At 40.4% G+C, this 25,558-nt stretch overlaps 1 protein-coding gene across 3 annotated transcripts; it reads right to left on the bottom strand.

Annotated features, from left to right (window-relative positions):
• Positions 1–842: 842 nt before the first annotated feature.
• LOC135485564 (kinesin-like protein KIF16B) lies at positions 843–19,919 on the bottom strand. 3 transcript variants are annotated; one of them, XM_064767708.1, is made up of 35 exons: positions 19,761–19,919; positions 17,568–17,637; positions 17,291–17,413; positions 16,896–17,012; positions 16,260–16,292; positions 15,888–16,053; positions 15,437–15,579; positions 15,139–15,206; positions 14,768–14,868; positions 14,346–14,465; positions 14,028–14,125; positions 13,741–13,815; positions 13,404–13,517; positions 13,095–13,214; positions 12,808–12,859; positions 12,432–12,658; positions 11,781–11,813; positions 9,881–9,969; positions 9,572–9,625; positions 9,052–9,205; positions 8,745–8,888; positions 8,455–8,610; positions 8,050–8,211; positions 7,129–7,820; positions 6,815–6,949; positions 6,291–6,376; positions 5,648–5,796; positions 5,176–5,321; positions 4,731–4,910; positions 4,398–4,467; positions 4,211–4,261; positions 3,845–3,964; positions 3,479–3,568; positions 3,251–3,334; positions 843–3,147 (listed from the first exon to the last, which is right to left on the bottom strand). In XM_064767708.1, exons 1-35 carry the CDS (start codon positions 19,805–19,807, stop codon positions 2,992–2,994), a joined length of 4,425 nt encoding a protein of 1,474 aa, XP_064623778.1. In that variant the 5' UTR covers positions 19,808–19,919; the 3' UTR covers positions 843–2,991. The 3 variants fall into 3 exon arrangements, with proteins under 3 accessions (XP_064623778.1, XP_064623776.1, XP_064623779.1); XM_064767706.1 differs by lacking the exon at positions 11,781–11,813 and adding an exon at positions 11,664–11,747; XM_064767709.1 differs by lacking the exon at positions 11,781–11,813.
• Positions 19,920–25,558: the final 5,639 nt, after the last annotated feature.

The raw sequence follows: 25,558 nt of genomic DNA, 5'->3' as shown, positions 1-25,558 counted from the left end.
ACCTCCCAAGCGAGAGGACTACAGTCAGTTCTGGAATAGAATATAATGGACTTATGGTTGTCGCCAGACGCGCGATGTGATTGTGATTGGGACAGAGAGGGCGACTCCATCTCCATCATTTTCGAGGACAGTCCAATCGATAATTTTCCCCACGAGATATCCCACAAAAGTGTATTTTCTTCGGCTGTGAAATGTACCCAACTACTTCCACAGTGTCTTTGACAACTGGCCTAGCTGAGCACGACGATTGTTGTAATGGCGAGACATGACAAATTGCTGTGTTGCACAGAAAGATATTCCGTATATAATGGTTAATTGTAACTCCCATTTGTCCCCAATTGGTCTTTTGAGGACAATGTCACAACCAGACATGCCATAATGCTGGGATAAGTTCACTTTACGTCAAGGCCTATTAAAATAACACTATTTCATGGTTGTTTGCTTCAACACTCAACATCATGTGGTACAGGCCATCCGAGTTCATTCATGTGAAACAATTACCTCTTTTGAATAGGCATTTTATTCAGTGGCAGTAATAGCCGATTGATAACCAGCTGGAAGAGTCAGAAACCCAATGAGGACAAAGACACAACCACAAGACCTGGAGAAAATCTCTGCAATAGCTGGTTTCTGACTCTTTTTGCTGATAAAGGAAGTCAGGATACTTCGCTCACCTTGAGATGCAGAAAGCACCAAAAATAGACACCAAGGATTTCCAAAATCCAGTTCATTGTGCTCACCTGGGACTAGCAAGCAAGGTGTGGGTCTGTCATGACTAGGAAAGTTACAAAGTATTACAGTGTCCAGCTTACAGAGAGAAATCATAAGGAAGATTCCAGCTATTTTTCTTGTAAATCATTTATTGCACTTAAAATTTGTAAATTACAGAACCTACTATGAACCCAGACAATGGCCATAATATATCAGTCAATTATAGCAATAGGACTTGCTGACAGAGGGAGCATTTTAGAAATCTTTACATGGTTCCCTTCCTTCATTTACAATGGTTTGTTTTCCCTTCTGAGAGAACTGAGCAACTTAGAAGCTGTCAGCTGGCTATGGAATCTGAAGCATTTACAAGTAAAATTACTAAACCAGTCAGTTATAAGTACATGTTGAGAATATTCCCAATTCAATCTATCAAACACAACAATTTTACCCTGCATTCATTCATATACATGTAAGCACTGGAATGATATTTTCAAAGCTTTTTGAAAATTCTTACCAGAAAAAGACAATTAGGATGGCACTTAAGTGTCCTTTTTAAAGCTATTTTCTCAACTGGTGTAAGTACTTGACTACAGTACAGGAGAACATCTGTATGAGGGACACCCTGTAGACTGACAATTGCTGTCTTAGAGGATGCCCTGCTAAAAGAAAAGGTCTACTGTTCAGCTGTAGTTAGATTGTCTAATAATACCTATTCTAAAACAGCACAGTTACAATGAACCAGAGTCAAGAGTGTACAATGCACTATGTGCACACTGTGCCTTGTTTTCATGGCAGCGGTTATGGGTACCCATAACCGCTCGAGTCAGTGCATGACATGGAAGCAGTGAAAAGCAGTTAGAATCACATTTCATGGTTAAGCCTGTAGTATTTTAAAATAGAAACCGATACCTCACTGTCAGTATAGGTCGTCTCATAAACACTGCTTGGGTTGAGCCGTCTTTTTGTCCAAAACCTTGACTGCCGCCTTGGTTTTTGGCCTGCATTTCAGCTCCTCCATCGCAGGGTCTGGTGAGACAACCAATACCTCCAGTTCAGTATCAACAGCAGCATCAGCTCTTATCTCTAAGAGATATCAATAGAGATTAATGAAGCCCCTGTACTAAATTTTGAAGAAACCTCAACATTTCATGCCTTCAATAGGACACTATTAAAATGACATAAGGCGGCTCGTTTATATTTTTTGTATAATTAACATACATGTAGCGGTATTTGATCAAGGTAAACTGTTAAGACACCGGTACCATAATAATCTAGAAAATGCATGATCTTGAAGGGCTGAAAAAGAATTTGGTTCATAATCATGGCACACAAAGATCAATTACACCTTTGATTTGAAATGCAGAAATAATTTTAGACGGGGTTTGGATACAAGCAGCTGAAAAAAAGGCACCGAATTTAAACTTGCGTACAAGTGAGTTTCTAAATGGTTATCAAGTCGATAAATGCAATTTTATTAGAAGAGATCAAGCAGTGATTATTGAAAGAAAATTATCCCGAAAAAATGCCAGAAGAGGACTTCTGAGCAGTTCTGTCATGTACCAGAAAATCTACACAAATGTTGTACAAACTGTCTGTGTGCATAATGCCAGGCAGGGACTCGCACACTTTGAGACAGTATCTATAGTTTATAGATATAAACATATGAATAAATAATAGCAATATGAAATAGACATCAATTTACAAAGCTTATTGGTGTATAATTTTAAGTTATAAGCCATAAGTCTTAACACTTTTATTTCAATGAGTCCTCAAAATGTATGCATCAGTTTCAAAGCCTGAAACGCGAGAGGTAAACATTTTATGTGTACTGCCCCATCTACCCGTATCAAAAATTGTGCTGTACACATTACAAGTGCAATTACGCAGAAACTATCTTTCAGTACAAATCCATAGTGTCAGAAATCAAATTGTAGATCAACATGAAAAGTTTTCAGAGCATTTCATACTCCATCTATTGAACTTGTGATAAACTAGACGAGCAGACCACATAACAGGGGGGCTTGGTTCACAACCCAATTGGCATCATATGCAGAGAAACTGTTTCATAAACAACTAACTGTCGGACAAGATGGGGATTCTGCCATGTTTCTAAAAGATCTGTACAGACATGTCATTCAAATCTTACAAATCTAACAAAATTGCAAATCAAATCCTTGGACATGATTGAGCATAAAAGTCAATTCAAAATATACAGTTGCTCACAAAATAGCCATAATTCTGATACAGTTTATCTGACATAGTCTTGTTATCACAGAATCATCAGCATACTCCATGCTTGGACATCTCGAACACACCTTTCTTGAAAAACGTGGAGAATTCGCATAAGACATGCTTGGACAGGAATTTATGGTTGGCAGGATTTAATGGACATTTCAGATCCACCTCACACACTTTGATAAGATTTTGCATAAAAGTCTGAAAAGAGAAAAATACTCAGCATCAAATATTCTCTCAAAAATCATCAACTAAGGTTATCAAATTCAAAGACTAGTCTCTATCAATTCTTGATAGAACTCACCTCAAGTTTGCCTTGTCTTTCAGACGCAATTTTTTCAGATCTGTTGCCAAAAAACTTCCTCGGAGGAAACTCCAGCCCCGCAACCTGCAAAAATATATAATACATTCACAATGAATTCATTCACAGGGGCATAGCCAGCTTTTTGGTCGAGGGGGTTTAATGTTTTTGTAAATAAACCCTGTACTCTTTGCAAGGTTAGCTCACTGAACTGCACATGTGCCTACTTACCGCAGGGTAAACTGTCTTCATTGTCTGTTGTAGGTCTCTGAACTTGTTGTACCTTCTGTACACGGACCACGTATCACCATTCACTGATATCTGTAACACAAATATTTTAGCAAAATGTGTACTAGGATTCACTAGACCAGGGACAAGAAAGCATCAGACATGCGAAAATTGCCATCAAATCTACCCAGGGGACTCTGAATGTACAAACATTCAAGTCTCAGTTCTCAGGAAAAAATATAATTGAAACTGCAAGACTGCAACAATGACTGACAGTTACACATGAATGAGGGATGACTTTGGATGGGGACAGAAAAAATTAGTGCCAAAACAAGGAACCAGCTGATCAATAATGATTATGTTACTTACCTTGACTTCATACTCGTAATGTGTATCAAAACCATAACCACGTAATGTGAAGGACGGAATATGAATTGCGGTTCCCTCTTCATTGCTCTGTGGTATACTCATCAGGGAGCTGTTTCGACTCTGAAAAAATATCTTACTATTGTGAAATATGACTTTTTTAAACACATTGCGGAACAAGTTGATGATTTTGCATTGGAAAAAGAAATATTACACTCTTGTAGTAGGGCATCAACAAAATCAAGTGCTCAAGGAATGGTATATCACTTCTCAGTTGAAGTAGCAGAACAGTTTCCAGGATATTTCCAGCTGCTAAGATGGCCTGAACCTTTGTAACAAGTTGTTTATGTGCGTCAGTTGGAAGCTTACCGAATATTTGTTCCTTAATATAGCTGGCTTTTGCAAGTTGGCATCTGTATTCTGAAAAGTTAAAGACGAAACTTTAATAGTTTATTTATTTGCATCGACGTAACTATCATGAAATACCAGTTTGGAACATTATGTCTTTTCTTTAACGGAGAAATATTGTCTATTGTTGTACGCATGTGTAACTTACCATGTGGACTGCAAAAGGATTGGCCTTGCTTTGATGGGTGACTGGAGGTGATGGGGCGTTAACTGTTGGTCTGAAAGTACAAAGAGGCAACTAGTGAACACCAGAGCCAAACATCAGCTGACATTCCATCTCCGACATGAACTTTTAGAATCAAAGCACTATCCAAAATCTAAATGCAGATCACCTGCTCTCTAGTCATTGCTTAAATTGCAAAACCGCCACTTTCTTACAAAAGCTGTGTTCCCAATCTTTGAGAAGTTTACTGATCTATAGTACTCAATAAACAGAGAGAGTAAAAAACCTCAAAGAGTGCTACTCAAACATAGGACTCACCGGTTTTCATACTTCTGCCTTAGCTGTTCTATCTCTCTGTCATGCGCTCTCTTCATCTTCATCATCTCCTGTTCTCTCTCCTTACGATCTTTCTCTCTCTCCATTTTCCGTCGCTTCTCTCGCTCAACTTTCTCCTCATATAAACGCTTCTTAACTTCTTGTTCGACGAGGGCATTTATTCTGCGGACAGAAAATAATCATTTCAAGCCAATCCAAATGGGAATTTAACTAAATGCAAATCTATGTGCACTATATCCATTGACTCATGTTAGGCCTCAATTTACAGCTCAGGGATTTACAAAACGTCTGCTGGCAACTGATTGTGGTTCTTTTTCATGGGAATTTGGTGTAAGGGATATGAGCTGTTTATAATGCCCCCCCCCCCGTCCAAAGTTCAGGAAATTCGATGGTATACAGTGTGGTATCATCCAAACCATTTGCTGACCTTTCCTGGTTCTCCAGCTCCTGAAGTTTGAACTTTTCCACTTCGATCCTGTCCAGTTCTGCCTGCCTCTCGTATTCAAACTTCTGTCTTTTCTCATCAAGTTCAACCTCACTCTTCACAAACTGATCCTCAATGATTTTCAATGCCTGAAAACGCAATCAAGTTTCAGTGAAATTACGTTTTACTTATGATGTATCTTCCTTTGTATAGATGTTTTCAATGATGTAACAACGGGAAGATGTCAGAAAAAATGTGACGCAGTTGATACCGCTCAAATCCTGTGGCAACTACAAAATGGTGGACTGGTTATCACATATCTAAATTTGGACGTCACTGGCCAATATCGTTCATTTTGTAAGAAATCTGCCAAAATTTTCTACAATTCTTTCAGACCTTTAAGTTCAGGACAAATCCTTTAAAACAACACATTCAAAGGGTACACAGGCCAGGAAAGATCTCCTGTTTTGCTCACCTCCATTCTCTTCTCCAACTTCTCCAGCTCCTCTTGGAACATGCGACTCCTGCTGCTCTCGAGTTGCTGCTGATTGCTCTTACCCATGTTACTGCCAGCATCCCCACCCTCAGTGAGCTGCTCAATCAGATTGGGACGCTCTGTTACCTCTGGCAAAAAAACATTAAACATTGGCAATTTTCATAAAACAAATCCTCGAAAAAAGGTGAGAATAATTTTCTCAAGAACAAACTTCTAGTCAATTTACAATCATAAGACATGATTTACTTAAATGAATAGTTTATATCGAAAATACTAAGGCTTATCTAAACAAATAGGGTACTGTACTACAGTTGATATCAATGTTCTGAAGTCTAAAGATGAAATATTTTGTAATGGCATTATAGTTTGGGATAAGGGATTCCATGAAGCAGCGTCGGGGTCATGCAATGGTCACACGGTGTCAGGTGCCCAGAAATAGATTCAGTTGAACTTCTCTTAACCCACTGTTGGCAGGAAAACATCTCTATAGTATACATGTAAAGCCTTTACATATCAGGTACGATTTGGGATATCTCATTTTTGGTGTGGTCTTTAAAGCCCTCCGTTGCTTAGATACTACTAATCCAGTTACTTGTTGCAAATTTCCTGGACCACTACTTACTTCCATCCTCTTCTTCCCCTTCAGCTTCAAATATAGAATTTTTCCTTGTAAGTTCAGCTTCCGATTCTTGGCCCATTTCAACCAGCCTGGAATGAACCCAAAACATGTACTTTCAAGTGTTCAAGCTGTACAACTGTTTCAAGGAATGCCACACAAATCATTTCTAGATGTGATTTTATTGTCAAAACCTTACCACATGAGAGACATCTGCAGAGCACTGCTGATAAACCATTGTATAATATGGTTTAACATCATGGTCCCTTTTTTGTGCATAGATTTTTTAGTGTGAATAATATCAAACATGGCTCATTGAAAGGCCTATAAACCTTGGTTTTAAAATAATATAGGCACATAAATCCCACCATTATTATCTAGAAACGAAAACCTATTAGCTATTTTGAAGTACATGCACATGTAATAGGTTTTTGCTAGGAGCTTATAGTGTACAATGGTAGGCCTAAAAAACTGTTATTGTCATTAGGCCTGGCCATAGAGCTATGTTCACATCATGTAGTACAACGTACTTCTTTCTTTGTTCCTCAATGCGACATATCTCCTCTTGTGTTTGTGACTCCAGGGCCGACTTCCTCTTGTCAAGTTCAGCCTTGGCTAGTGCGGCATCTTCCTCCTGCTTCCGCGCCAGATCAGACAACATCAACCTGAAAGAAAGATATAAAGCCGTCAAAAAGATAGGTGTCAAATAAATTTTAGACCAATCCACAATTTTTGTTCAAAAATCATTTTGGAAAGTTTAAGTCCTTTCAGTAGGTCAGACAGATACCAGTAAAAACTCTTCGTCCAGACAAATCCAGGGAAATTTATCTTTGAATGCAATTACCTCTCATTTTCAAGTTGTTTCTTCCCTTCTTCAGCCTCAACCACCGACTCAAGATGTTTACTCTCCAGCTGCGAGATCATCTCTTCGTCCATCGTCAGCTTCTTCTTCTTCTCCTCCAATAGTTTATTCTTCTCTTCGATCTCCCTCTCAATCACCTCCACGCTCAACCTTTCCTTATCCAACAAAACTTCCTTCTCCGCATGCAATTTCTTCAACCCCTCATTCTTCTCCGCATCCAATTCTTGAAACTCCTTTTCAAACAATTTCTCAACCTCTTCTTGCCTAACGTCCCAATCAGCAAAAGCAGTCTTTAACTTGTCCCGTTCTTCTTCCATAATAACCCTTTCCCGCTCCAAATTCTCTTTCTCACTTATGCAATTGTCCTCCTCCGCTTTACGCATAGCTTTCTCGAATGCTGTCCATTTTGTTTCAAACTCTTCATGCAATTTCTCCAAATTTTCCCGCTCCTGCCTCATCTCCTCTTTCCGTTGTTCCATCCTTGCTCCAATTTCTGATTCTCTACTTTTCATCTCCTCCAAGAGATGGTGCTTCTTTTCCACAAGTTCCTTGCTCTCCTCAACCAGTTGGTCACTCTCGGCGTCATATGGCTTAACAAGACTTTGCTGCAGTTCACTCAACCCCTCTTTCAGATTCTCTAGGTCCCTTCTCTCCTCTTCTATAAGTTTCAACTCCTGGAATGAAAAATAGAACATTTTGTAGTCAAAGACTGAATATGTGACACAGATGTTACATTGACTTGTGACAAATCAGTGCCTACCTTCTAAGGCCAACAGGGATGGTGTGTCAGTCTCATGACATAGAAACAGGTTATGATGGAAACCTCTCCCATGCCTGCCAACGAGGTGACAAATGGGGCTATAATGCTTAAAAGAGCAAATTAAAAAGAAGAGGAGTGACTACCTGCTCTTTTTGTATCTTCAACTGTTCTTTCTTCTTCCCGACTTCTTCTTCAGCTTCCTTAAGTTTCTGCTGCTGCAAATTCTCTTGGTCTTCCAGTCTTTTCCAATCTTGTTCAAGTTTTAACTTGTGTTCACGACTTTCTTCCTCCACCTTTTGCAGGGCCTGGAGAGGGAACAAGGATTTATAACATCATTAATGACATAAGAGGAGATCAGTGGCATAGTGGTTAGAGTACCAGGCTCACAATCAGGAGTTCATGGGTTCAATACTTAGATGGGTCACCACTATTTTGTTTTTCTTCCAGCTTGGTTTCTCTAGGCACATAGAGATGGCAGCATAGTGATGGTCTCCAAGAATGTGAAGCGTACACCACCTTTGAGTGTTTTGCATAATAGTCCTACCTACCTCAGCAAGTTCTTCCTTTGCCTCTTGTGCAGCAGCAATCTGGAAAGCCTCGTGTTCTGCCAACTCATTGATAGCATCCTGAATCTGAGCCATTTGTTCTTCTTTCTCTGCCTCAAATGCAGCTCGCTCAGCCTCCCGTTCTTCTAAGTCTCGTGCCTGGAATTGAGTGAATACAAAACTAATCAAGAGCAAACTGATCACAAGGAAGTTATTACCTGTATCAGCATATGTTATCAGTAGATTTATATCATACAAGTGACTGTACCAAGGAAGCAAGTCTAAACTTTTACCTTTTCTTGTTGCATTTTCTCTCGCTCCTGCTGTGCCTCCTCATGGAACTTTTCCTTCTCAGCAAAAAAACTCTGGAACTGTTTCTCAATGTCAAGGCTCTTTCTCTTCAGGCGGTCCTCTTCTTTTTTGATACGACTGTTGATCTGTAAAGATTTGAGTGGCAGAGAGACAATGTTATGTGTTTAGGACTGTGTCAGATTGGATTTTGAGCTCAACAATATTATGCCATAGAGACTGACGTAGCATCACCACCACACTGCCAGGTGGGAAAACTTTGTTATGAAATGAAACCTGTCAATATCTCACCAGTTCTGCCTCCTTCCTCATGGCGTCTGCTTCTTGCTGCATCTTCTCCAGCAGCATTCTCTTCTCCTCGAGTTCCTGTTCCTTCCCTTCCTGCTCCAGCATTCGACCTTTCTCAGCGGTCTGGTGACGTGCCTCCATCTCCTCTATCATACGCCTAGAAACAGACATTAAACCAGTCATCGGTCACAAGTTTTATCACATCCAATTGACAAAAAACAACAACATCAGTGCATGACACTCTGAGGTTTAGAGTTTCATCCCCTGGTCTTACCAATACCTCATGTGACAGAGAGGGCAACTCACTCTTACAAGTACCTTATTACTCTGGGTTCCAGTTTCCTCCTTGATATCAATGAATAGCGCAGAATGATTTTAATCACTTTGCTGTGCAAAGAAATGGCAGTTGGTTGAAAGATTTCTCACATCTGATTGCAAACATTGCATGGTAATTATACTGGCATCTCAGGGCCTATTTGAATTAATTTCAAGGTATGTAGACTAACATGTCAGGCCCACTAACCTCTTTTCCTCAAGTTCTTCAACTTGTAGCCGATGCATTTCTTCCATTTCAAGGCTGAATTGAAAATTAGGACATAGGTTATCAACTTATACCAATGAAGAGATGAATGGGTGAGGGATGTGTTGTCTAAAAATAGATAACAAAGCTGAGGAATAACTTGCTAGACAAGGCTAGTATCAAATTAGTGTGACTTGAATTCTGTAAGACAGCTAAACTGCCTCATAACTGCACAACAAGAAGTGACTGGAGTTTTACCATATGAGGGAGGGGAGGGCTACTGCAACAGAAGATAGAATCAGTTGCACTTACGGGGCAGACATATAAAGACTCTCTGTTGACTTTGCCAAGTCACTCATGGACTGACTCAATAAAGACCATCTGGACAGATTCAGGTTGGACTGAAATGAAATCAACATTATTAGTGGAAATACCAACAAAGTCACATTACTTCTCTTGAATTACTCCTCCCATCTAGTCTAGAAATGTTACTTGCAGACCAAACTGACACATCATTAATATTTGATGTTAGCTGTTTCATTCATAATTGAAATCACTATTTTTTGAAACAACCATTTGAGTGGGTGGATTGCACTTTACAGAACAAATCGATTGTATCAAACTATCAATGATATTTTCAATTGTAGCAAAATTAAATAACCTTTGGCCTTGTACTTTTGTACCTTTGTAATACATGCAAACAAAGCTGATGAAGTCATCACCTTGGAGAATCATTCACGCAGCAGAACTTGGGGAAACAAAAATTAGGTCAGCAGATTACAGATAAAGATAGAGTTCTGCAAGGGAGGAATGAACTCTCCTTGGTGATGATGAGCAAAACAAATAGGAAAGCTAACAAACCAAGAAAGTATACACACAATGCAAACAAAACATACCGCAGTGAGAAGAAAAACTGTGCCATCTCTGTTTTAATGAGCTTGGAGCCTTGTCTTTAAACACTAAGGAAAGGTAACCTTGCTCATTTAACTGAGTGAGTGCAGGATAGGACATGAAAAGTGCAAGCACAAAATGAACAGAAAAACGCAAAATAACCGCATTGTGATAGACTTATAAAAGCAGGAGAAGAACTAAAATGATCAAAATACAGATCATTTTGGCAGTGTTTCAGTGAAAACGTCTTAAAGCCAAGCTATTAAGTAACTTGACTTTATGTGCTGTGAGTGTGTGATATTGGTGAACTTTTGTAAGGAATGCGGGATGCCTTGATGATGATAAACATGTTGTCTTCACCATCGACCCATTCGTATCATGCGTATGATAGAAGTGCAAAAGAAAGAGGAGGTCAGGGGCACTCGTATTAACACTTATTTACAATGCAATAGGATAATGACCCTTTAAAAAAATATACCCTCGATCAAGGCCTGAAATCAACAATCCAAACAACCATGGCATATGCCACTGGAAAGTGAATACTTTGATTGTGTACATCAGGTACCCAAGCTGTGTTGTAGGTAACCCGGGAAACGGGATATGTACAATTTCCATGTCAGTTTACAAAAAACAGTGTCCCTAACCATTTAAAGCTCAACAGTGCCCACAAATGCCCCATGACATCCGTTCAGAAGGTTTGGTCTAGGGACTTGGCAAATGCCCCAAAAATTAATCCAAGGGTACAAATGAAGATACATTTCTTTGACTCCTTTCTTGATTTGAATTTCATTTTACATTTCCATGCCTAGAACTGGGTTGATGAAATTAACGTTTACAAATCTACCAAAGATTTGTAGAACTTAATTCAAAATCAACTATAGCTATTCGGTTCAAAAGATCATGTGAAACTGCATGTAATATTCATTTGGTTGGTAAGACCATGAGGAAATTGTATGAATCATTCATCCGGTTCGAAAGACAATGTTCAAACTGTCAACTTTCAAGCCAGTTGGAAAAGGCCATGTGCAAAGCATGAAATATCCAAGCAGTTGGATAGATCAAATGTAAATTGCATGAGAACCGCATCCCCTTGACCGAAATAATCTACATGCACCCTGGATCTTCTAACACATTCCAAGAGGTCACTGACAACTCCATAAAATGACATGGAATACTATACATCATCAAGTGATTGTTGAAGTACCCATGTCATAGCCCTGTGTAACTGGCCATAGTCATCTACCCTATCTACGGGACTCGGACAACCGTCTGACCGACTCTGAAGCTTCTAGAAAGAAATGACGAGATATGTACAACTTACAAGTCTTCTACATCCACTCTGGTCATCATAGCGCTTTGAAAGAGGTTAAGGGGATCGTATAAGCAGGGAAATATGGTACATCTCAGGTCAAGAATTATTAGATTTTAGTTGCTTTTTCAAAGTGGTCATGATTGGCTATGCGGTTAAATCAATGCATGTTCTTGATTTAAGTCCAAAAATCGCTTTAAACACTGTTTCTGGGTAAGTCATGCATGCAGACTTCAAAATGTCCTATTACCTGATTCTGGGGCAGTTTAGCGCCAGAAAGACGAGGATACAAAACTGCTCACAAACAGTGAAAAGTGATCAAAAAGAACATAAAACACAAATGGGTGTGGAGAGGTGACCGCGGGAAGGTTGTCATTAACAAGAATTAACGAAACAACAATCAACATAATACATGCACAACTAAAAGAACGTCTTCTTTCCTCAGTAGGGAAAAGAACTGGATGAATAGTTCTTGATATTTTGATGGATACAATATGTACATGTATGTACCGTGTATTTTCCAACTGGCCCTGCGCTATTAGAAATCATTACTCATGAGTGACACTGCGTCATCGTTGAGCTTATAGCCACAGATCCGCATCACAACCAAGTTCTACTGCTCCTCATTGATGTGAATTTAATGAACGAAATCAGGGTACTTACCCCCATCTCCCTATCTCTCCTCAGCTGCTTTGCCTCGGCTGGATGATTGAATCTGAACATGTTAGTCTTCCCCAGCAGGATGACGGCCCCTTGGTAGAGGCGGACAGGCTCGAGGGTGTACATGCCATTCACCATACACAATGCCTGCTCGATCGGGTGCAGAATGACTTTACCATCCTCGTGGACGAAGAAGCAGTGTTCATCCTCAACTTCCAGGCCAGACAAAACTGGAAGAAAAGATAAAAATATTTATACCGTCCAACCAACAGGGAGACAGTTTGATAAAATGTCAAGCTCTTTGATTGGTCTATATATCTCCTGGTCATCTGCAAACATCAATAGTTTCCCTGAAAATCATGCATTCTTGACTACTTACCAATGTCCCTGGGCACATCCGCATTGCTGGCACCAACTGTAGTCACTCCCTCCTGAAGGACAATTACAACAACATCACAAATCAAGCCATTTAAAACACAAGTATATTTAAGACGTACCAACAGCATTTAGACCAAACCACAATTGAGTTTATTGAGTACGCAAAATTTATCATGAAATTTACCAAAGAACTTTCTGTCCTTTTATGCCCAGATCAAACAGCCAATCAGACAAAGTCACAACGCCAAATTTTGATTAATCAAGACACAGTAAATACTTAATGCCTACCTTGAGATGGTACAGCATGATGCCAGTGCTGAGGATGTCGTCGTCAATGCCTATCAAGTGAGGCAGCTCGGAGTCGAGGATGACACCAAGCCCTTCCTTACGGAGAGCCATCTTCTCTTCCTGAAATCAAAACAGCATTTTTGTATTAAAATGTTTTGAACAACCATCACTGAATTGTTCTCCAACTTACACATACATGTATTCTGTCAGAATTCAACTATGACAACTTCCTAAGGCTAAGAAATATTCACCCCAGTCATGATGTCAAACAACATACATACGTCAAAACTAAAAACGAACTCTCCTTACCTCAAGAATGTTATGAGCTTCCTTCCACTTCTCTGCCCACTGTTCAGTCAGCACCTTCACTCTTGCTTCATTCTCACACAGCTTCTCCTGCACTCGAGGTGTTACCATTTTATCCTGAATACAAAAGGAAGGCAATGTTAATCCAATCAGTACATAGGTTGACTTAGCTATGGTGTATTTCTTCACTACCGAGAGGCATACATGTATGTTGGCAGTGGAGACAAAAGCCTTGCCAATCACTTGATTAAGCTATGTTCGCTAACACAGGTCATTCTTTGGAGTTGTCTACCACTCTGTGGGTCAATGGTAGCGAAAGGGCTAATTTCATGGTACTTACTATATTTCCACCCAGTAAAGTCTTCAATCTTGCAATTTCTTCTCGTAATTCTCTGATCAGACGCACATTTTGATCCTGAAAAAAACCCTCAAATTTTACATGATATAGAATTCTAAAACTATCCAAAACTCATAAAAAGGTGCTTCTTATATATTTTTGCAACAATTCAATGAGTTTCGCCTGAACCAATCTCACAGAGTCAAAATTTTTTGAAGGTGCATAAAACGGTGGATGATAACTTCTGTTGGGCTGATAAGGTTTACTTAGCATGCAATGGGATTACGCACCTCATTGACAGTGGGTTTGTTGATAATATTCTTTGCTCGGTTGGCATAGCGTAATGTACTCAGGGTCTCACCATAGTTGACATCAGCAGGTGACACAGCTGAAAAAACAACAACATTTGATTATTTCTTTAACTAACATTTCATTATTTCATAAACAACGTATTGTTACACTTGGCAAGGAAATAGCCATTTCTTATGGTCACTAGTGCCCTCCCAGCTACTCTTTGTACACACCCATCACATGCAAAGACAGAAGCCCACAAGCAATGGCTGAAATGAATATATCAACTTGGCGTCCTCCAATGGGATTTGACTTACTTGCAATCATGACAGTTTTAGCATTGCCGCCAATACTGTCCTTCAAGAGCCAGGTTAGCACAGAATCTCGATACGGTATGAACACTTGTCTTCGCGTACCGGACTTGTCCGCGAGATCAGCTGCAAGAAATGTATGATGATTAATACCAGACCAATTTATAGATGGTGTATCAGTCTAAATACCATTCAGACTATCACAGCGAAAATGGCATGCCCAAGGTATTCTGCCTTTTTCCTCATTTCTTCAGAATGAAATCATCATCAAGTTGACATTACGTCATAGTGATGTCCTGAGTAGATAGAGTACAGAGACCTAAGAGTATGGCGTTATTGCACATGATAAACATTAATTCGATAAAATCAAGCCTAATGTATGAGGTTGACAGAGACATCAACATGATTAGCAGAGCTATCTTCCTCACCAAGAACTGAAATGACATTTCCTAGGGTGACTAATGATTTGTTGATACTGGCTCCTTCCTTTAACCTTTGACCTGTGGCACCAGTTGAATCTGCTCTCTCACTTAAAAGAAATCGGTGAAAATTAATTTATTAATTCTTCATCAATGTCAGAGGAAAAACTGACCCTGAGGTTCAAGCCCCAGGAGCCAACTGTTACAAATGGACCGATGGTCGCCAGGCCACAAGAGCCAATGCAACTTTCAGAATTCATGTACAGAATCAATGCAAGCCTTATGGTTAATCTGTAATGTTCTTCCAGTGAGAATGCATTTACTTGAATGTTGAGGTTTTATCATTAGCAGTTGAACAGACATATGATTTCAAACCCTACCTTCCAGCCAAGTCCACTAAGTGAATCTTACTGCTCGTCTCACTTGGCATATTCTTATGAAACTTAGCCTGGAAAAGAGATTGGACAGTTCATTGTAGTTGCAAATCTATTGTTGATATTATTCAGAGTCAAGCAAACCAAGTAAGCTCTTGGCATGGCCTTACAAATCCCAGTTTCAAAACATGCTTTAAGGCAAGAAGGTCCACTGCAGGTTTTCATATATGTATACTGTTTTCAATTGTAGGCTGAGAGAGAAATGACTAAAATAGATTTATTTGGTGATGGCTTACTAACTGACCTGTGTGAAAACAACAGTGAATATGGCATGTGATCTGCTGCTGACATCATTCATATTAGTGGATGCTGTGGTGCGGTTGAAGTTACCCTTGTTCATAAGCTCCTCTATGTCCTCGAAGTTGACCACTAAATGCTTCGACAGATCTGCAAGGATAATAGCAAGTTGAAAGCACACTGTAATCTTTTTTATCCATTTCAGATTTATAGGAGAAAAGTTGTACTTAGGCTTGGATAACCTACAAATTTTCTGAGCCTGGCTAGTGCGATCCACATTTCCCCTACCCAGTCATTGAGACAATGTGTGGCGGAAGGGGTGAAGTGGATACATATCCATTTGACCTAAAAAATGTAATATTTCATGGCAATACTTAAAATTTCATATTAATAAGCATCCCGTTTTCTTTTTATAGCCATGCCTGCAACTCAGATGTCAAAACCTTTACCAAGCCTACCTTGTACATACGGTCCGTCTTTCGGGTGTTCTCTGACACGAAGCGTGTGATCCTTGTTCTTGCGCAATAAGTCCCTCACCCTCTCGTTATAAATCTCTAAGTAACTGACCTCAGTCCGGTAAGTAATGTTCTCGTGGCCGCCGGTCTTCATCTGAGAAAATAGACCCTGGAAACCAAACAAACAACTCTGTAATATTGAAAAAATTTCATAATAAAGAAACGTTTGAGATGACAGGCCGGCATTAATGCAGTTAACAGGAACATTTTAACTCAGAAGTAGAACAGTAGAAGACAACAACAAAGCCAATATAAATATATCATCTTTGGTCAGAACTATCTGACAGTCATGGGTGAAAACATCGTTTTACATACCCCACAGATCCTTGGAATTAAACCCTCTTCTTCCTGTAAAAGAAAATATCATTTTAATCTAACGTCCACAAAAAAGACTGAGTGAGTTCATTCCTCATCCCTAAAAAGAAAAGGAAGCCGGAGTAGCAAAAGTAAGAGCAACCGATTTGGGCAAAAGTATGAACGAGTCACCAGACCAAATTGAAAAGGCCACCTGCAAAACTCAGTCATTTCGGTTTAGGTGCATATCAGGACTTGTGGCGCAATTATAAAAGGGTAAGTTAGACCACTACCTAGATTAGCTTGAGAAATGTTTAAGAAAGATATTTTAATATCGTGTCCAACTTACTGGATCATGCTGAAAGGTGTTAAAGAGTGACACTTTACACTGGTGTTCAGTGAGACAACCTATACCTCGAGTTCAGTATCAATTCTTTAAATCCACTTTTCTGAAATACACTCAAAATAACGCCAGAGATTTCTATTTCAGTAAATTAATTTCAAGTACCGGCATAAAAAATTTGATAGATGGAAGTGAGCTTACTGATTTTGACAGACAGGTGCACATTTTTGCAGTGACATGCATGAAGCACCTGGCATAATTTACAATATTCATTTATATATCTAACAAATCTGCAACCTGCATGTTACACTTACCGTTTTACCCATCATGGTGTAAGACTTGCCAGATCCTGTCTGTCCGTAAGCAAACACACAGGCATTATAGCCTTCATAGGCACTCTTGATTACATCACGACCAAGATCTTTAAAAACCTGAAAGCAAAAAAAACATTGAACAAGTCAAGAGCTTACAATGTCTTGCATAAATCTGAGAATGCAAGAAGAGTTCCAATTGTGTGAATATAGCAGAACATATATTTCAACAAAGCCGTTGGATTGACTGATATAAGTACTTTACCTGCCAAGTTTTAGTGAATTTGCATGCATATGACATCTAATTTCTTGCATTCTTCAGTTATAGGTATGATTGCCTTGTTTCAACATCAACTTGATATCATTCCTTAACGAACAGAGGAAGAATGTTTTCATACCTGATCTTGCCCTGCATAGTGAGGGTCAGCCCGATTGGCAGACCAATGCGAATAATCAAAAGTGAAATCTTTGACTCGTTCTCTGCCATGGTCAGCATCCGTCCTTAACTCAGACTTTGGAAGCTGAAGAAGAGAAGAGAGACGCAAATCAGGACGTTAACTGATACAAGTCACAGAATTAAAGACGACAGTTGATTTTGCGCAACGTCATACAGTGTGTCTCAGAATCAGACCATATTGTATGGGGTTTTTTAAACAAGTAAATAACAAGGCTAACCTTTAAGTTAGTTATTTGTGTCTTCTTTCCTTTTATATCAATGATGATTTTACTATCCAGTGCTTTTTCTCTGAAATGACATTAAGATGGAAATTTTAAATGTTACTTCATGCATATAAATACTGAGAGCTCTACTACAGTAAATGGCTATTAGTTGTCTTATTCATTCTCCTTCCGTCATGTCCTTAAGCAAAGCACTTCACTTCACTGCCCTCTGTCTCCCAAAGAGTAAAGTGCACAGAAATGAGTGTAGGTACCAATACCACATAATTATTTTACAAAAGGGATCTGCCTCTGAACTTGGACTAACATTTTTTCAATGGAAATGTGACATCCCTTATTCTGTTTTATTATTTTTACAAGCCGAACGGCAGTCTTTAAAACACAAAAAATGTGTAAAAAATCATCTCAAGACTAAGAATAATGTATTGACTTTGCAATTTCATGTATGTTATTTTTGACTAGACCTTGAATGATTGGAACTATTTATAATTGTCTATGACCTTTTTCTCTAATCTATACTTGATAATAGTGATATACAGTAGAACCTCTCTACCAAGGACACCCTCGGGACTGACGAGTGCTGTCCCTAATAGAGAGGTGTCCTGATAAGAGAGGTCAAATTGAATGGAAACAATGAATTTGGGACCAAAACTAGAGTCCTCAATGGAGAGGTGTCCGCTATGGGAGGTGGACACTGCATATCATTTTGAAAAGTCAAAGTACACATAAATGCAGTACTTCCTAGAATTTACAAATCCATTCTGATCAGCCACTCTAGCCTGACCATATCCTTTTATCCAGTGTCTCGAACTCATCTATACAATAAGTGCCATAACATGTCAACCACAAAAAGAAGCCATAAAAGTGCCACAGGTGGAAGGATAGGGGTCTCCAAAAAGCTGTCAAAAAGTTTACCATCAGACATTTAAACAATTTTAACAAACTTTCGTCTCACAAGTTTGAAACAGTCCCAACATTTTGATATACTAATGCGAAAGGTGTTTTCAAAGTATTTATAGGCAGTCATCAGAGGAAATCAATTAAAGGGTCAGGCTGATGGTTAACTTTAATTTGGATCAGTGAAAATGTTTTAGCATTGACCTAGCAACTGTACAACATGTAGGAGTAGGGCACCAAAATAATATGCCATAAAGAAAAATCATTGACAGCATAATCGATAGGACATCAAAGACAGGCTACAAACCAATCATCAGCTTTGCCGAGAAATGTTATTGTGACCTCATGAAAATCATGTGATTGGGAAAATGATGTGATTGTGACACAAAGAATTTGAATTACCATTCAGTTGAAAAATCAATTATTCAAGGTCTACATCATTCACGTTCATTTTATTTTCTTGTGTCTCAGGTATTGAATTGGAAAGACGCATTGCCGTAGTGCAGTTATTATGCACACAAATTTGCTGAAACTTGGCACAGTATCAGTACACAGGTGGGGCGACAAGTTGAAATTTATGTTTGTATTCACACAATTAAAAAATCTCAAATGCAATTTCATTTTTAGAAATTTTGAGCGGAAAGGCCTTTAATGATATCAGCCACTTGAAATACTTCACACTTCACACGATCTAGACATGCACTGTGGATCAATTCATGCACACCCTTAAGGTATTGATGTCACGGAGGAGGGGCCACTCAACCTACACGATACAACAACTCTCCACAGACATGGTAAACAATCTGAACGCAGCGAGAAATTGCGTTTCATTCTCCAGATAACACTCCAGATGTTTAGTTGTAACATGAAGCAACTTGTTCGACCATGGAGGTATAAATAATATTTATACCTCCATGGTTCGACTAAGGTCCCCCAGGAGGAAACTCAATCCAGGGCTCAAATGGCTTGCTAAAAAGTGATCATTGGCTTGCTCCTGTTCTGGTGCCCAAGGAATAGGTCTCGAGTTGGCCTCAGTTTCAGTGCCCTCCTTGTTGGCCTCAGTCCGTCACTCAATTGTCCTCCTTGTTGGCTTCAGTGCTCTCCTTGTTGGCCTTAGTGTCCTCCTTGTTGGCCTCAGTCAGTGACCTCATTGTTGGCTTCAGGGCTGTCTTTGTTAAGCGCCTTCCTTGTTGGCCTCAGAACATGTACACCAGTATTATGTACACAACAATGTATACCCTTGGCCTTAGGCTTATCTATCTGCAACTTTGGTCAGTTTGAAAACCGACTTACCTCTCATTCAGAGGCCTAACTCGGACTGCAACTTTCACAGATGCCATAGTTTATCTCTGGCTAAGTACTGCACCCATTTATATTCAAGATTATTCTGTGATTCGTTGATTATCGCCTAAAATATTGGCACAAACGTCAAATCTAAATTCCACTCCGCCATGACAGTAACCTCGATCCCAGGTCACCTGAGATGATTGTAGTTGAATACTAAATTGATACGTGGCGCTATAGTGTTATGTCACGAAAACTTCGTTGTCCTGCATGTTGTGCCTCTGTCCTCGACTGCCATGGTTTTAAAATTGATCGTTGTCCACATTCATATTATAAATGATAAATTATATAGCATCATCAAAATGGCTGTCAAAATGTATATAGCGGCTCATACTTACTGGGGTCGTTGAGAAAAAATTGTCCAATTGCAAAGGTATGCAAGGTTGTGACTACTAAAATGGTGTAACATATTTTTGAGATATATCCTGCAGATTCAGGTGTAGCTCATATAGATACAAGGCCAAACATTTTAGAGTAAACGTAAACATTTTTTAGATTGTGTGGTGGACACTGGAGTGGGAGTGAGGGCGGGGCGGACAGGGCACTGCAGCGGTAAAAGCAACTTGATACCTGCCTTACAGTCGTCTCCAGTTAAACATTAGGATTGTGTAAGCACTAGATAAGCAGCTAATGTTCACAAGGAGAGACATCAAGGTGGCAGTCTGTAATATTGCGCGGGCAGAAACCAGTCGATTTGGCAGTTCGGCACCGGCATCGGCACCGAAAGTGGCAGGAGGATCCAGGAGGAAAGACTGCCGAGCGACCAGTGGTGACCAGCGCCATTAATGTGACCGGTGTTGAAGTTTGAAATGTCCTGGGATAGAATAAACGAAGAAAAAGGATTCTACTATGCGCTTTAATTTCTGTGCTATTGACGGTCATGGCGACATCTATGGAACCATATTCAATAATGCGTCAGAATACAAGAGGGCCGGACACTTTCCCAGGGGTGGGACATTTTCACTCTACACTGGCCCTGTTCGTAGAGTAAATGGAACAACATTTTGTTCCAAAAGCGGAGCGGCGACCTGAGGAACAACACAACTCAATCCATTTATCTACCACTGTACATTGTATTTCTTATAAAAAAAGGTTCCTAACTCTGATCAGCCGGCTGTACAAGTTTGAAATGGACAGAAGGTCCGGACAGAAGGTCCGGAATGGACTATCTCTGGAGTATATACATGTAGTAGGTCCGAGAGGATCACGTACTTCAAGTTAATAGGTCCGTGATAATTTCGTATTCATACACGACGTGGTCCGTGACATTTATGTTCGTGTGCAGTTAGCTGTCCGGGTGAGAGATAGTGGAAGGAACATGCCCTTTTCGGTTTATATTCTCACTGTAAACTAAGCCACAGGAGCCGTCAAAACATCAAAGGCCAAATATTAACTCTAACTGTCTCTGTCAGCCGCAACGGCCCCTGGCCATTTTACAGCAATGTGAAATGAAAGCGGTACAACAAATGGAAAGATAGATCCTGCAGCAGTTTGTGTCTGATCGATTTATACTGTCTTTCGTGTCTGGAAAAATACCAAACAACAATTTCATTAATTATGGTTCCTGGTTCTTTCAGAACAGGAACCATATTGTGTTTGGTCATGGTGTCTGTCTGTGTGTGTGTGTGTGTGTGTGTCTGTGTGTCTGTGTGTCTGTGTGTGTGTGTGTCTGTCCAGTCTTATGACTGTCACAGCTCAATTAAAATGAGGGTTAGAGGTCTAGAAACAGTTCCTACCCCTAGGTTTGTGGACACTAGCAATCTAATGAGCCCATCATTGCCAACTTACGACACGGGGATCATGGTGAAATTGACATTTTGAGATGTGAGATTTTGTCTGTCACACTTTTCAGATGCGAATATCTCTGTCCCTATTCAAGTTAGAAGTTTGGAAACAAGGTCTACCCTAGGTTATTGATGTGCCTGATTTCAATGAGTGCATCAAATTCAATCTCAGTTATCAGGGTCATGGTGATATTGATATATCGAATTTGATATTTTGAGATATCTTGACATCTGAGTAAGTTAGCAATGTGCAACCAAGTCTAGGTAATGTGTAGTTACCAAAGAGTTAAATGACATGAAAATGTACAGTGTCAGGCATTTGGATCATTAAGATATCATGAGATTTTCATATATCAATTTTGATAATTTGAACTATCTCGGTCTGTGGGAGGAGTAGAGTCATGGAACCTTCACCTATGCCCAGGTTATTGAGGTTGCCCATTCAGGTTATGCAATGACCTTGAAGGTCAGAGGTCAAGGTCAAATCACCTGCCAATGAAACCACTGATATTTCAACTGTTTAGTCTATGACACGGGAACAACATGCCAATCTATATCTTCTGTGATGCTTTGAAGGTCAAACGTCAAGGGCAAGGTCGAAAGTTATGAAGCAGGCATCCTCTCCTATCTCGGTCTGTCGAAGGGGTTGAGTTGTGGAGCCTTAACCTTAAAACCATTAGAAGCCCGCCAGATTCTCCTTTTTGTCCTGTCATGTGTCGCCATCTAGTAGCATACGTCCACGGCCTCTAGCGGAGTGATATAGACTATTCTATTAGACTTTATCAGGGTAAAAGGTGGCATCACCTGACTGTAGTAAAGCAGCTGCGGACAATGCGATCAGTATGCCACGTCATTAGAGGAATAACGTTGAAAACAATTTGGAGACGTCTTTTCTGCCGTCATGTGGTGCCACCTGTTACCCTGATATGGTCTATTCGAATCAAAAACTGATGTCGATAAAACGGTTCCGCATCGTGCCACACCGTTTTCAGTGTGAACACTCAATACGAATTAAGGTTTAAATTCAATTCGAATTAAAACTAGTGTCAACAGAACTTTATTTCAACATTCAGCACATCGGGAACCATCAGACATTTACAATGTCATCTTGTTTTAGTTTTTGAAATCAGTCACAAATCCAATTACTTTGTAGCCGTTGTATTTATTTCATACATTTTTGCATTTTTGGTTGGGTAAGGCATCTTCAAACACCTTCCCGACATATACTGTCGGCCTAAAACTATGTTCTTTGGTCGCGGTTCTCCGACTAGAGACTGTGCTTCCTTGGTCGTTGGAGGTGACGCCCTTGTTGATGCTGGTAGTAATGCGCTGGCGGAATAGTAAAGGTCGGCCTCGGCCCAAAGTCCGGGTGGTGCTCACCTAATGGGTCTACTTCCTGCAAACAGAATACAGAGACAGATAAACGGAACAGGAGAGTGGTGAGAGATAGGATTATCTAAAGAGACACAATTCACCGGTGTTTAGTCGTTCTCACAGCATGTGTCTGACGTTCACAAGCAACTGCCTGGGCCAGAATGCCTAAAATAAGTTAGCCGACACTAACGTGATGTTGACTTCAGCACCAAGTTGTCTGCAGATGTAACCCAGTCCCGCTCTTGCAGGCTATGTCGCCGTACTGCAATCGTAGAAGAACTGTACTGATGGCATGTGTTCTACGTAGGCTGTCGTATTAGGATGTGCAGATAAGATGAATTCCAACCTGCCATCTTTTCACTACGCCACCAGTATAATAAATTGGTATGGTTCATAAATTAAGGAGAGACATGGTCGCATCGGCAGAGACAAAGTGTAATTAGGTCGGGTATGCGCATGCTTGATTAGCTGATGATAAAGTGAACATACCCTGACTGATTCACAGACAAGATCACCATTCTTTACAGAGTAGACACCCAGATAGACCTTCCGATGCCGCGGTCCTTCGAAGTAGACATAGTGGAGGTTCCGAGCGAACAGGCGTGGGTCAACGAAGCGTTTCCGAGTCTGTGTCGGAAGATTTACATCTTCCAGTTGAGACACATCCAATCCGCCGATGTTGTTCTGGGTGGCCCCGTCCTCTGGATATCCGTCCTGGTGATGATCGTGCCATGCATACGGGCCCATAGTTGTCTCAGAATCTCGAGTTGTCAGATGCGAAACGTTTGCAGGCTTTAAGACTACAATTTTCGGTCGTTTCCCGGCGGTTATGAAGAGCTCAGTTCTTTCTACACAGGCTTCTGCAGATTTTGAACTATTTAACGTGTACTTTGAAAATAATTGGTTATACTTCAGTAAAGGTTCCAAAGACATCCCTTGATCGGTAAGACGGTGGGACGAACGAAATCGATTACAATCTGCTTCCTTGGCGTATTTGTGTGCTGCGTATATCCTCAAAATATTGATATGAGGACGAATTACTCAGCTGAGTAACTCTGACTATATACCTTTGTGTCCAGCCAATGCAGGATAGTGATATCAATATGTTCATATTCACAAAGAGAGTGAAATTCGTCATGCTCACCAAAATTGAGGACAACCACCATTGAAAAACTGATTCTCTACTGAATAGCCAAAATCTCCTACATACAATAGCTCAGAATGTTTCGCGATATTCTCATAACTATACACATGATAGTATTGGCTTGAAGGCCTATACAGGAAATAGAGCGTAAAGTGATTTGATTGCTGGATTCATTCCCGGGTTCGTTACTTATGTGACATCTTCTCAGCCCAGGCGACGTTTATTGACAAAATAAGCTGTTATGAAGTCTTGTCATGTCCAAGTACAGCGATCTATTAGTTATTCTCAGGCACTTCATCACCGAGTCCTCATCATTCTGATCTCCCGCATTGATGCGCTGGAAAGTTTGCTTCCTTAAAGGGGGCCATAGTCATCAGGAGTTTGGGGTGACGGTGACAAAGATGGGCAGTTAGAAAACTGAGCAGTCTGCAGTAGCCTATCTTGGGGATTACTATTTTCAAAGGTGAATAGTGCCAATGCACGGTGAGATAGAGGAGACACCTGTCTGGACCTCAGTGTAAATTAATCTGGCCCACCTGTCTCTTCCCCATGTAGTCTCCCTTGAAACTTTCCCGCTGGTGAACTGGCTGAACCAGCCAACTGGTAGACTCTCGGGACAACCCATTGCGTCATCCTAATTTGGTCACCTCTGGGTGAGGAACGAGGCCGGTCCGCTGCATCCGGAGTGTACCAACTGGTGCCCGCTGGCCATGGTTACGTTGTCTTACGTAGGGGGTCGGTCAGACATGCATTAGTCAGTGACATAACAATTCGTAACTTTTCGTAATCTACTTCAGTTGCGTACTGCTTAGTAATGTAAGTGTTGTTCAATGCATGGATTCGTATGCATAGTTTTACCATTCAACTGTAGGCCCTAATTTGTATTTCTGAGTTTTTGACGGACACAATGCCGGAAAGCACCGCATCTGCGGACGAAGGCCAACGTCGCTACGTCCAGAACCCCCACGTCTACGCCAGGAACCTTCAGTATGTCTACTTTGACGGACCATGGCCTGAGAAACGGTCATACCTGGGGGTTTATGCATGGAGGAATGGCATAATGACGTGTGAAGCTGTCAGGGTAAGTTCATTCAAGCGTTGCACCATGCCACTCTGGCTGGCTACGTCATCATTCGATATGATGTCGTCAAAATCCTTTCATCCTGCCCAATAAAGTCATCTATATATGAGCATTTGATTAATCACCCGGCTCAACGAACTTTTTCGTTGTTAGCTTCTCGAAGAAAAAAACGAAGAAGATTGAAAAAGAATTGGTCGTTTGGTTGGAACATCCAGTCATGCCGACTTATCGGCGGTGAATAACAGTCCTAAAGTCTCCTCACGCACAACGACGGTGGATCGGCATGATCCTAGTCTTTGATTGAAGCCTTGATATTTGGAGATATCGTTTCAGGAGGTCGACCCAAACGGACGCTGGCATCCTG

The sequence above is a fragment of the Lineus longissimus genome, chromosome 3 (genome assembly GCF_910592395.1).
Source record: "Lineus longissimus chromosome 3, tnLinLong1.2, whole genome shotgun sequence".
NCBI lineage: Eukaryota > Metazoa > Nemertea > Pilidiophora > Heteronemertea > Lineidae > Lineus > Lineus longissimus.
This window is presented reverse-complemented; position numbering and strand designations above follow the sequence as displayed.

Bases quoted from the DNA above. Each gene is read 5' to 3' on its own strand.
- LOC135485564 (XM_064767706.1), bottom strand. From the start codon at position 19,807: ATGGCATCTGTGAAAGTTGCAGTCCGAGTTAGGCCTCTGAATGAGAG. The intron at 16,293-16,895 runs GTAAGTGTAACA...TTTCTTTTACAG, and splicing joins ACACCATGATGGGTAAAACG to GAAGAAGAGGGTTTAATTCC. The intron at 4,468-4,730 runs GTGAGTCCTATG...TTGTACTTTCAG, and splicing joins AGGCAGAAGTATGAAAACCG to ACCAACAGTTAACGCCCCAT.